Below are 13,702 nucleotides of genomic sequence, written 5' to 3'. Positions count from 1 at the left end.
CCAGGTGCGACAAAACTAGGGCCTTAAGGACCTGTCTGGTCAACTGAGACGTCAAGAAGGCAGAGCAACGCCCCATCATGGACAGACCTCATCCCATTTTAGAAACCATTGAGCCTATATGTTATGACCGTGAAAGCTTGCTATCTAGGGTTACACCGAGTAGTTTAGTCTCCTCAACTTGCTCAATAGCCACATTACTCAATAATAGATCTAAACGAGGTTTAGCATTCAGCGAGTGATTTGTCCCAAAATTATACTTTAGTTTTTGAGATAATTAGCACTACTGCTAATTACCCATTCTAAAACTGAATGGAGCTCTATGTTAAGCGTCTCAGTTATTTATTTGACTGTTGCAGAGGACGTGTTTACTGTTGAGTCGTCAGCGTACATAGACACACAAACTTGATTCACCTCTCTGATTCAGAGGGGTTTGGGTTATATGCAGAAAACACATTTCAGTTGAAGGCATTCCGTTGTACAACTGACTCTCTGATTCAGAGGGGTTTGGGTTAAATGCAGAAAACACATTTCAGTTGAAGGCATTCTGTTGTACAACTGACTAGGTATCCCACCTTTCCCCTTTATTCAAGGTCAGTGGAAGGTCATTTGTAAAAACAGAAAACAATAATGGCCCTAGTCGGTTGCCTTGGGGTACACCACACTCAACTGAATTTGCATTAGAGAGGCGTCCATTAACGAAAACCCTCCATTTTTTAGGTATCTCTCAATCCATTTTAAGGAAAAACAGCTTCCACAATCGTCTTACTATCAAATTCTTTCAGACAATAATCAGTCATTTATGTCAGTGCCGAGCATGTTGAGAAGCCCTTCCCTATAAGCAAGCTGAAAGCATTTGCAACAAGCTGATTGGTTGGCTGTTTGAACAATTAAAAGGGTACTCTGCTATTCTAGGGTCAGCAGAATGACCTCTGCCTCCCTCTGAGTGCCCACACCATCTTCTAGGCTTAAATTGAAGATGTTGCAAACAGGAGTCACAATGTATTACGCTACCAACCTTAGCAATTTACTATCCAGGTTGTCGGTACCAGGTGGTTTGTCCTTATTTAACAAGGCAGTTAACCCACTGTTCCTAGGCTGTCATTGTAAATAAGAATTTGTTCTTAACTGACTTGCCTAGTTAAATAAAGGTACAAAATATATATATATTTTTTTAGAGATAGCAACAATTCTTCACCTCTTCCACACCCACTTTGTGGAACTCAAAGAGCTTGTCTTTCATTATTGGGTCCATTATGCATGAATATGAAGGTTCAGCATGTTTTGTTTGCATGTCATACCCAAGTTTGCTAATCTTACCAACAAAAAAGTGTTTTGTTTTGAACAAGCCATCTGCCTAGTTGGAAGATCGAGCCGAGTTTGCTTTCTTGTCTAGAATTTCATTTTAGTACTCCAGAGCTTTTTACTATCATTCTTTATATAATTTATCTGTGTTCCATAGTATAGTTTCTTCTCATTTTTGTTTACTTTAGTTACGTGATTTGTCAACTTACTGTGTGTTTGCCAGGCTGCTGTGTTGTCAGACTTATTTACTATTCCCTTTACTATCCTTCTCAGCCATACAGTTTTTAAAATCATCCTCTATCCATGGGGATCTGGCCGTTATAAATGTCCGTTTCTTGATGGGCCCATGCCTATCAGTAACCGGACGAAGCAGTTTCATAACTGCTTAAAGTGCAGCGTCCGGATGTTCCTCATTACACACATTAGACCTACAAAATATTTTTCACATCTTTGACGTAGGAATCATCGCAAAACCTCGTGTGATCGTTTATACACAATTTTAGGTCCAGTCTTGGAAACGTACGTTTTTTTTCTAGATATGGCTATTATATTATGATCACAACCAGTCAATATTCAGGTCACCCAGAAAATATACCTCTCTGTTGATATCACATTACATTATCCAACATTTCACACATATTGTCTAGTCCAAACACTGACTTTTACCACTTGCTGGTTTCTATAGCAACTTCCTTCGAGAATAGGCTTTAGGTGAGGTAGATTAACCTGTAGCCATGTTACTTCCACATCATCTGACATGACATCCTCTCTCAGCCTAACAGGAATATGACTCTGGACATACATGGCAACACTTCCTCCATTTGTATTTCTATCTTTCCTGTATATTCTATAACCATGTATAGCAACACTTCCTCCATTTGTATTTCTATCTTTCCTGTATATTCTATAACCATGTTGTCACGTTCCTGACCTGTTTTCTGTTATTTTGTATGTGTTTGACGGTCAGGGCGTGAGTTTGGGTGGGTAGTCTATGTTATGTGTTTCTATGTTGGTTAATAGGGTGACCTGATATGGCTCTCAATTAGAGGCAGGTGGTTTTCATTTCCTCTGATTGAGAGCCATATTAAGGTAGGTGTTTTCACACTGTTTGTTTGTGGGTGATTGTTCCTGTGTCTGTGTAATCCACATGGGACTGTTTCGTTTGTTCGTTCGTTTTAGGTAGTCTGTTCCTGTTCTTGCGTCCTTCGTCTATATGTAAGTTCGTTTGTTTCAGGTCTGTTGCCTTCGTTTATTGTTTTGTAGTTTGTTCTAGTGTTTTGTCAGTGTTTCGTCTGTTTTGAAATAAATCGTTATGTATTCATCACCCGCTGCGCCTTGGTCCGTTCATACACCACCAGACGAACGTTACACATGTATAGCAACACTTCCTCCATTTGTATTTCTATCTTTCCTGTATATTCTATAACCATGTATAGCAACACTTCCTCCATTTGTATTTCTATCTTTCCTGTATATTCTATAACCATGTATAGCAACACTTCCTCCATTTGCATTTCCATCTTTCCTGTATATTCTATAACCATGTATAGCTACTACTGTATCATCAAAGGTATCATGACAGGTCGCAGTTGTAAATGAGAACTTGTTCTCAACTGGTTTACCTGGTTAAATAAAGGTGAAATATCTATATTTTTTTAAAGGAATTATCTAAGTGTGTTTCAGAGATGGCCGACTATGAATGTTTTCTGATGTTAATAAGTTGTCAATTTCATGAACCTTGTTTCTCAGGTTACATACGTTAACATGGGCTATTTTTTGCACTTTTATGGGTTGCTTGTTTGTTTTTAGTGCTATTCTGAAAGGCATGTTCCGAGGTAGACATGTCAGTGACATTTACATTTGAGTCAATAATACTGAGTGAGCTGCCCACAGTGGGCTTCTTCCTAAGGCAGACAGTTTCAGAGCAAACAGTGGAATTAAATTCTATGTGGATATGATTATTGCAGACAATAACCTCGGAGCTAACTGGTAAAGGAACATAGATTAGGTTACTTACATTCACTGCACTTCTATTTCTCTGGGAGATAAGACGATATAATATGATACAATACGATGTAATACGATACAATACAATACAATATGATGTAATACGATACAATACAATACAATGTAATACGATGTAATACGATACAATACGATGTAATACGATACAATACAATACAATACAATACAATGTAATACGATACAATACGATACGATACGATACGATACAAGACGATACAATACGATGTAATACGATGTAATACGATGTAATACGATACAATAGGATACAATACAATGTAATACGATACAATACGATACGATACAAGACGATACAATACGATGTAATACGATGTAATACTATATAATATGATACAATACAATACAATGTAATACAATATAATACGATGTAATACGATATAATATGATCTAATACAGTGACGGCTTCTACAAGGGAGCTGGTGGTGGTCCTGGAGGTTTTGGAAGGGTGGCTTTTGGAAGTACACAGGTAGAGCTAGTTGAGTTGCTAATCCCATGAGGGCTGGTGTAGTCGTGTAGCATCAACCATGTTGCTTACACCTCACAGATGTACAAAACATCAAAGAGTCACCCCCTGTCTCAGCCTCCAGTATTTATGCTGCAATAGTTTGTGTCGGGGGGCTAGGATCAGTCTGTTATATCTGGAGTATTTCTCCTGTCTTATCCGGTGTCCTGTGTAAATTTAGGTATGCTCCCTCTCTCTCTCTCTCTCTCTCTCTCTCTCCCTCTCCCTCCCCTCCCAGAGGACCTGAGCCCTAGGACCATGCCTCAGGACTACCTGGCCTGATGACTCCTTGCTGTCCCCAGTCCACCTGGTCATGCTGCTGCTCCAGTTTCAACTGTTCTGCCTGAGGAGAGTCGAGAGTTGGAACAGTTGAAGGCAGAACAGTTGAAACTGGGAGAGAGAGAATTAGAGGCTATAGAACCCTGACCTGTTCACCATACGTGCTACCTGTCCTAGACCTGCTGTTTTCGACTCTCTCTCTCTACCGCAACAGTTTTCTCTAACTCTGAATGCCCGGCTATGAAAAGCCAACTGACATAGTAGGGAGTGAATTGGGACTGGCTACTAATGAAGCCGCTAATCCTGAGAGGCGTGGGGGTTACTCTACTGTCTCTGACCACTCACTCTGCAGCATAGTAATGGTAGCCTGTGCTCTGATCCAGGCAGAGTTTTGGTGCAGATCGTTTCTCCTCGGATCATTACTGGCCCGACATTCGTACGTCCCAAAATCCTCCAGACCGAGACGCGTGACGCCCAAAACGCTCACGCCGTTGGTGCCGTACGCCGTGTTGATGGACACGCGACGTTTACGGGCACCATCCCAGAGCTGGCGGAAGGACTCGGCCCGGTTGATCTCAGCGTACCACCACTGGACCTCTGGGGTCGGGTTACCGACCACGTCACAGTACAACTCAAAAGTGTCGCCTGTTAGTTTGGTCTCAGACAGGGGAGACTTCACAAAGCCAGCTATAGAGGTGGAGTAGTGGAGTAGGAGTGTAGTCATCCACAGGAGAGGAGGAGAGTAGTGTAGCCATCCCACAGGAGAGGAGGAGAGTAGTGTAGCCATCCACAGGAGAGGAGGAGAGTAGTGTAGCCATCCACAGGAGAGGAGGAGAGTAGTGTAGCCATCCACAGGAGAGGAGGAGAGTAGTGTAGCCATCCACAGGAGAGGAGGAGAGTAGTGTAGCCATCCACAGGAGAGGAAGAGAGGAGTGTAGCCATCCCACAGGAGAGGAGGAGAGTAGTGTAGCCATCCACAGGAGAGGAGGAGAGTAGTGTAGCCATCCACAGGAGAGGAGGAGAGGAGTGTAGTCATCCACAGGAGAGGAGGAGAGTAGTGTAGCCATCCACAGGAGAGGAGGAGAGTAGTGTAGCCATCCACAGGAGAGGAGGAGAGTAGTGTAGCCATCCACAGGAGAGGAAGAGAGTAGTGTAGCCATCCACAGGAGAGGAAGAGAGTAGTGTAGCCATCCACAGGAGAGGAGGAGAGTAGTGTAGCCATCCACAGGAGAGGAAGAGAGTAGTGTAGCCATCCACAGGAGAGGAAGAGAGGAGTGTAGCCATCCACAGGAGAGGAAGAGAGTAGTGTAGCCATCCACAGGAGAGGAGGAAAGTAGTGTAGCCATCCACAGGAGAGGAAGAGAGTAGTGTAGCCATCCCACAGGAGAGGAGGAGAGTAGTGTAGCCATCCCACAGGAGAGGAGGAGAGTAGTGTAGCCATCCACAGGAGAGGAAGAGAGTAGTGTAGCCATCCCACAGGAGAGGAGGAGAGTAGTGTAGCCATCCACAGGAGAGGAGGAGAGTAGTGTAGCCATCCCACAGGAGAGGAGGAGAGTAGTGTAGCCATCCACAGGAGAGGAAGAGAGTAGTGTAGCCATCCACAGGAGAGGAAGAGAGTAGTGTAGCCATCCACAGGAGAGGAGGAGAGTAGTGTAGCCATCCACAGGAGAGGAGGAGAGTAGTGTAGCCATCCACAGGAGAGGAGGAGAGTAGTGTAGCCATCCCACAGGAGAGGAAGAGAGTAGTGTAGCCATCCACAGGAGAGGAGGAGAGTAGTGTAGCCATCCACAGGAGAGGAGGAGAGTAGTGTAGCCATCCACAGGAGAGGAGGAGAGTAGTGTAGCCATCCACAGGAGAGGAGGAGAGTAGTGTAGCCATCCACAGGAGAGGAGGAGAGTAGTGTAGCCATCCACAGGAGAGGAAGAGAGTAGTGTAGCCATCCCAAAGGAGAATAGTGTGTAGCCATCCAAGCGAGTCGGGGAGGGTAGAGATAAAGGGTAAGTGTGTAGGATGGATGAAAAGGGTGAGAGAATGAGAAAGGATAAACGAAAGGAATCAGTTGGAGGAGAAAAAAAAGAGAAGCAAAATGTTAAATCATAAGGCTAAGGTAGACTCAATCAGAATCAGAAAAAGATGACAGCAAATAATACGGTGATGTTAGAAACCAAGATCAATTGAGTAAAATAAAAAACGTAATAACCTTTGTGTCAGTGAACTATTTATTTTTTTATTTTTTTATTTTACCTTTATTTAACCAGGCAAGTCAGTTAAGAACAAATACTTATTTTCAATGACGGGCTAGGAACAGTGGGTTAACTGCCGTGTTCAGGGGCAGAAAGACAGATTTGTACCTTGTCAGCTCGGGGATTTGAACTTGCAACCTTTCGGTTACTAGTCCAACGGGGCGGCAGGGTAGCCTAGGTAAAAATCTGTCGTTCTGCCCCTGAACAAGGCAGTTAACCCACTAGGCCGTCATTGAAAATAAGAATTTGTTCTTTAACTGACTTGACTAGTTAAATAAAGGTAAAAACTATTTTTTTAAATGTTCTACAGGAGAAAAAAAATGTCTTTAGGTCTCATTATAATAAATCCTCTATATTATCTATAATTAGTGTTAATATTAAACCATCCAGAAGAGACTACACCAGGCATATTGTGTAACCGTACACGTCAACATTCACTGGCTGTCTGCGTATCAGTTGGCAGTGACCTCAATAGGATCTCGAATTTCTATACCTGTTATTTCTGGGACATTGTCATTCAAAATGTCAGACGATAGTCATTCCTATCCCCTGACTCTGAGGATGCCTAATGAGACCCAAATGGCACCCTATGTCGTACACTACTTTTTGGGGGAACAGATAAATAACAGTACTGCCATAGCAACTGAACATTTGAACCCGTGACCTTGTCATCATGCCTATCACCTCCTTTGAAAAACAGTGTTCGCATTACAAATGACACCCAAATAGTGCACTAAATAGGGAATAGGGACCCAAATAGTGCACTAAATAGGGAATAGGGTGCGGTTTGGGATGCAACACTTGTCCTCTAACGACATTCCTGGGCTTGTGTCTGCATCATAATGCTGCTCACATCCACAATGCAGCCAGGCAGTAAGACAGTAATACCATTACCCAATAGCAGTTATACTATTAACCTACTACAAGGTCTACAAACATTATAGACCATCAGGAGACTGAAAAGATTTGGCATGGGTCCTCAGATTCTCAAAAAGTTCTACAGCTGCACCATCGAGAGCATCCTGCCTGGTTGCATCACCGCCTGGTATGGCAACTGCTCGGCTTCCGACCACAAGGCACTACAGAGGGAAGTGTGTATGGCCCAGTACATCACTGGGGCCAAGCTTCCTGCCATCCAGGACCTCTATACCAGGCGGTATCATAGGAAGGCCCTAAAAATCATAGACTGCTCTCTGTTACCACACGGCAAGTGATAGTCTATGTCCAAGAGGCTTCTTAACAGCTTTGACCCCCCAAGCCATAAGACTCCGGAACAGCTAACCAAATGGCTACCCAGACTATTTGCATTGCCCCCGTCCCCCTCTTTTACGCTGCTGCTACTCTCTGTTAATTATCTACGCATAGTCAGTTTAACTCTACCTACATGTACTGTACATATTACCTCAATTACCTCGACTAACCGGTGCCCCCGTACATTGACTCTGTACCGGTACCCCCTGTATATAGTCTCACTATTGTTATTTTACTGATGCTCTTTAATTATTTGTTACTTTTATTTATACATTTTTTACTTACCACTTATTTTTCTTAAAACTGCATTGTTGGTTAAGGGCTTGTAAGTAAGTATTTCCCTGTAATGTCTACATCTTGTTGTATTTGGCGCATGTGACATTTTCATTTGATCTCTGGTAGTCGAGTACATATAGTAATTGCATAACAAATGCCTCTTTTAAAATGCCTCTCTTTTGAAAGGATCCACATTATGTTGGATGAGGGCTGGACAGATTTTTTGAGTGCTTTGCTCGTGAGAGAAATTCTGTCTTTCATACCGACTCACGATTTGAACCTGTGACCTTGGCATCATGCATATCAATCAGCTCCTGGATATCACCAAATCTCCTATACATGAATTACTGCTATTGCTGGTTCATTGACTATAGCTCTGACTGGCTGGATCCCTTAGTCAACTGCTAGTCAGGGTTGGGGTCAATTCAGAATTGAGTTTCGAATTGGTCATTAATTCCAATTTAATTATTGAATTGGCCACACCCCACAGGAAGCAGAATTTGAATAGAATTTGAATTAGGGTACAGTGCATTCGGAAAGTACTCAGACCCCTTTCCCTTTTTCAACATTTTGTTACGTTACAGCCTTATTCTAAAAGGATAAGATTATTTTTTCCCTCATCAATCTACACACACTACCCCATAATGACCAATCAAAAACAGTTTTTTAGACATTTTTGCAAATGTATATAAAAAAAAAAATGTAAATACATTATTTACATAAGTATTCAGACCCTTTGCAATGAGACTGTAAATTGAGCTCAGGTACATCCTGTTTCCATTGATCATCCTTGAGATGTTTCTACAACTTCATTGGAGTCCACCTGTGGTAAATGCAATTGATTGGACATGATTAGTTAAGGCACACACCTGTCTATGTAAGGTCCCACAGTTGACAGTGCATGTCAGAGGAAAAACCAAGCCATGAGGTCGAAGGAAATGTCCAGTGAGCTCCGAGACAGGATTGTGTCGAGACACAGATCTGGGGAAGGGTGCCAAAAAATGTCTGCAGCATTTAAGGTCCCCAAGAACACAGTGGCCAAAGTTTGGAACCACCAAGACTCTTCCTAGAGCTGGCCGCCCGGCCAAACTGAGCAATCTGTGGAGAAGGGCCTTGGTCAGGGAAGTGACTAAGAACCCGATAGTCTGACAAAGCTCCAGAGTTCCTCTGTGGAGATGGGAGAACCTTCCAGAAGGACAACCATCTCTGCAGTGGGGATGTTTTTCAGCAGCAGGGACTGGGAGACAGGTCAGGATTGAGGTAAAGATGAACGGAGCAAAGTACAGAGAGATCCTTGATGAAAACCTGCTCCAGAGTGCTCAGGACCTCATACTGGGGTGAAAGTTCACTTCCAACAGGACAACGACCCTAAGCACACAGCCAAGACAACGCAAGAGTGGCTTCGGGGACAAGTCTCTGAATGTCCTTGAGTGGCCCAACCAGAACCTGGACTTGAACCCGATCTAACATCTCTGGAGAGACCTGAAAATATCTGCACAGCGATGCTCCCCATCCAACCTGACAGAGCTTGAGCGGATCATCAGAGAAGAATGAGGAGAAACTCCTCAAATACAGTCATACCCAAGAAGACTCAAGGCTGTAGTTGCTGCCAAGGGTGCTTCAAAAAGGTACCGAGTAAAGGGTCTGAAAACTTAGGTAAATAGAATATTTCAGTTAAAAAAATAATCTAAAATCCAGTTGTTGCTTTGTCATTATGGGGTATTGTGTGTATATTGATGAGGGAAATCTAATCTAATCCTTTTTAGAATAAGGCTGTAACATAACAAAATGTGTAAAAAGTTATTTTTATATCATGTTATCAATACTAAGTTTAACATGTTCTTTAAACATTTCATTTTTAAAACTCATTCTCCTTCAACAAGTTTATAACAATTATAGTGATGTGGAAATATTGTAAGATCATTGTATAGGCCATCTTCAATAATTCAAATTATTAAGTTATAAAATATTTGAAAAATACCTTTTCCAGAATACATTAGATCAACCACTCAGAACACAATGAAAGGGAATCTAACATCTCATGACAACAATCGAAACAAAATACTGCTTGACATCTTTGATTATAATCAAGCTAATATTTTAAATGGTATCTGTATTCTTTAGAGGTGACAGATGCTTTAGGGAAAATATTTGTCAAAGGAATGAGACTCACAAGTTTCATGTCCAGTTTGAATTTATTTGAATTGGTTTGAATCAAATTCAAATTCCTGTAATTCAAATTCTGCTTCCTGTGGGGTGTGGCTAATTCACATTCAAATTTCAAATCATGGGTTGAATTCAATTCAATTCAGAATTGACCCCAACCCTGATGCTAGTCACTGTGCATCTGCATTCCTTGCTCTTTGGGGGTTTAAGCTATGTATCTGTAAAGCCCATTGTGACAACTACTGATGTAAAAACAACTTTATAAAATGCATTTGATTGGCTGATTGAATTTGATTGCTAGTACACCGACAGAATACACTGTGCAAAAAGCAGTCTTGTACGTATTTATGTTGCGGCCAAGATGGCAAGCTAATTCCCAGTGTGGCTTAATAAAAGAGGCTACAATCTGATGTAATCTAAAATGCCACCAGCCAGGCAGCAACTGAGTAGTATTACATAAAGATTAATCATTTGCAAATTCCTCTTTTCTCAGAAATGATCCACATTATCATTGTGGAGCTCAATAAAAAGGATGATCCACATTATTATTGTGGAGCTCGATAAAAGGGAAGGACCCATGGTTAATGAGTTCTTTGCTTTGCTCGCAAAATAAATACTGTCTGTCATAGGGACTCGGGATGTGAATCAATGACCTTGTCATCACTTCGAGTAATTTCCATCCTGATGCTGCACATCATCCTCTTCCTATGGAAACACTGACAACCTCGAAAAAATATATAAATTACGTGATCTATAGTTCACAGAATATAGAGATGACTAGCTCGTCAAACGCTACAGTAGTAGGTTACACAAAGAGAACCCTCAGTACAAATAGCAGTCCACTACTGATATCTGAAGATGTTGTTGAGTTCTGTCTCCTTGAGATATAAAAACAATAGACCTGGGAGAACAGAACAACAATTGATTGCACGGCTACTGAGAGGAGGTAGCTGAGGCTAGGCAATGTGCTGTGCTGTTCTGTGCTGTGCAGCCTGAGAGAAAAAGAGAGAGAGAGAGAGAGAGGGAGAGAGAGAGAGAGAGAGAGGGAGGGAGAGTGATGGAGAAAGTGCGAGAGAGGGAGAAAATGAGAAAGAGAGAGAGTGGAGAAAGAGAGAGGGGAGGAGAGAGAGAGAGAGGGGGGGGGGAAGAGGAGAAAGAGAGGAGAGCAGAGCAGAGCAGAGAGAGAGAGAGAGCAGAGAGGGAGAGCAATGAGAGAGAAGAGAGAGAGAGATGTCTAGTTTGCTGCAGCTCAGTGTTCTGTCTCTCTAGGGAGGATGTGCCTCCATAGTGACAGATCCCCTAGGTACCTCCTCCAGCCTCTGGCATAAACAGGAGAACCAACAGCCTGCAAGTGGAATGCTTTACTACTTGTTACAAGCATGTATGAGCCTTTATAATGTATTATTATGAGGCTAACAATATGTAATGCCTCTCCGTGTAAAATGACTATGTGGTTGTTCTTTAGTTAGGATCATTAGGAGATGATAAAACAGTATAAGGGGCTGTTACATGCTCATGACAAGTCTTATAATGCATTATAACTAGTGATGAGGTCAACAAATCTAAACAGCCACATATCAGGATATTATTTTGTATCGTTTTGACAATATCTCTATATTATTGTTGTGCTAGTTGTCTGTCCCTGCACCAAAACTCCAGTATTTTTCCTTCATAACTTGTTCTCCATCTTCTTTTTAAATAGGGAGACAATTTCTTTTCAGCACTTTTATTTCCCTGACTGATCAAAACTAGTTTTCTCACGTCTCTCTCTTGTCCCTCTGCAGCAGACATATAGTGAGCAATATGTTTGGAACATAGAATCCCAATAAAATCACAGTATCGACTCGCAAAACATATAGAATCATGAGAATCGCAATACATATCGTATTGGCACCTCAGTATCGTGATAACATCGTATCGTGATAATATCGTATTGTGGTAATATCGTATTGTGGTAATATCGTATTGTGATAACGTCGTATTGTGAGGTCCCTGGCGATTCCCAGCCCTAATTATAACTGCATCATAATACATTATACTGCAGATTTAAAGTAAAGTGTTACCAAACAAAACAAGCTTCATTAACAGTCTCACACCACACCACACCACACTACACCACACCACACCACACCACACCACACAGATAGCCCTACACAAAGAGGTGTCAAAAACACAACACAAACCCATCATTACTGTCCTTCTGTACCTTGTAAAGCAGTACAATAAATCCTCTTTTAACAAGGAAAAAGGCTTTTTCCACATCTCAGCTATTTTCTCAGTTACTAGTGTGACATTCTCCTAAAATACATTCATAGCCTGGTTGAGGAAGAAGAAAAAAACTAATTTCAACACTGGTTAATAAATTCAGCTTTCAGCCATACAGGCCTTCAGGCCTTTTCTTGAGGTGGTTCTGAGAAAATGTTAAATATGTGAACCGAGCTTTAGTCGAAGTTAGAACAGGGTCAATGATAGCATTTAGCAGACGCTCTTACAGGAGCAATTATGATTAAGTGCCTTGGCTCAAGGGCACATTGAGAGATTTTTCACCTAGCCGGCTAAGGGACTTGAACCAACGATCTTTCGGTTACTGGCCCAACAGCGCTTAACTGCTAGGCCACCTGCCGCAAACAGAGCTAGAATAAGGCATATGGGTTTGTGTTCTGAGAAAATGCTACATATTTAAACTCTCTGTTCACATAGAGACTTGCAGTATAACAAGGGGGTTACAGTCAAGGTCTTAAAATGATGTCAAGGTCAAGCTGAGGGGTCTCTACGGTTATGTTTGTGAAAGAGAACGCACGTTACTATTTACAACTGTATTTTTCCCCTCCAGTTTTGTCCACAAAATATAACAAAATTAGGAAATTTAAATCCATATATGTGGCCTTTTTGAGCATATTCCAATAGAAAAATACAGCTAAAAATACAACCTGCTTGCTCTTGAAAAACACAACTCTAGAGACCCCCCCCAGTTTGACCCCCCCCCCCCCCCCCCAGTTTGATCTTGACCCCTTATGAAGACCTTAACCGTTTCTTCTTCTTCTGTATTTTACCTTTTGGGGGCGTGTCGGGGACTGGGACTGCTAGGGTGGGAGAGAGGGTAGTGGGTGGTGGGGGTAGGTTAGGACTTTCTTTTGGGGTTGAGTTAGGTTGTGTTGTGTCTGCAAAATGTCAAAAGAAATGTATCACATATAAAAAAAAATGGTATAAAGAACAACAGACAGTACAGACCAGTGTTACTACATAACAGACAGTACAGACCAGTGTTACTACACAACAGACAGTACAGACCAGTGTTACTACACAACAGACAGTACAGACCAGTGTTACTACACAACAGACAGTACAGACCAGTGTTGCTACACAACAGACAGTACAGACCAGTGTTACTACACAACAGACAGTACAGACCAGTGTTACTACACAACAGACAGTACAGACCAGTGTTACTACACAACAGACAGTACAGACCAGTGTTGCTACACAACAGACAGTACAGACCAGTGTTACTACACAACAGACAGTACAGACCAGTGTTACTACATAACAGACAGTACAGACCAGTGTTACTACATAACAGACAGTACAGACCAGTGTTACTACATAACAGACAGTACAGACCAGTGTTACTACACAACAG

At 42.0% G+C, this 13,702-nt stretch overlaps 1 protein-coding gene across 1 annotated transcript in view; it reads right to left on the bottom strand.

Moving 5' to 3' along the window:
- LOC120051679 (neuroplastin-like) overlaps nt 1-4,850 on the bottom strand; it is a 40,332-nt gene extending 35,482 nt beyond the window's left edge. Inside the window, exon 1 of the mRNA XM_038998570.1 lies at nt 4,472-4,850. Within this exon, the coding sequence (XP_038854498.1) occupies nt 4,472-4,850 (379 nt within the window). The remainder of the gene's footprint in view (nt 1-4,471) is intronic.
- Nucleotides 4,851-13,702: the final 8,852 nt, after the last annotated feature.

Source organism: Salvelinus namaycush, chromosome 8 (assembly GCF_016432855.1).
Source record: "Salvelinus namaycush isolate Seneca chromosome 8, SaNama_1.0, whole genome shotgun sequence".
NCBI classification, from domain to species: Eukaryota; Metazoa; Chordata; class Actinopteri; order Salmoniformes; family Salmonidae; genus Salvelinus; species Salvelinus namaycush.
The sequence above is the reverse complement of the archived record's forward strand: the minus strand, read 5'-3'. Positions and strand labels throughout refer to the sequence as shown.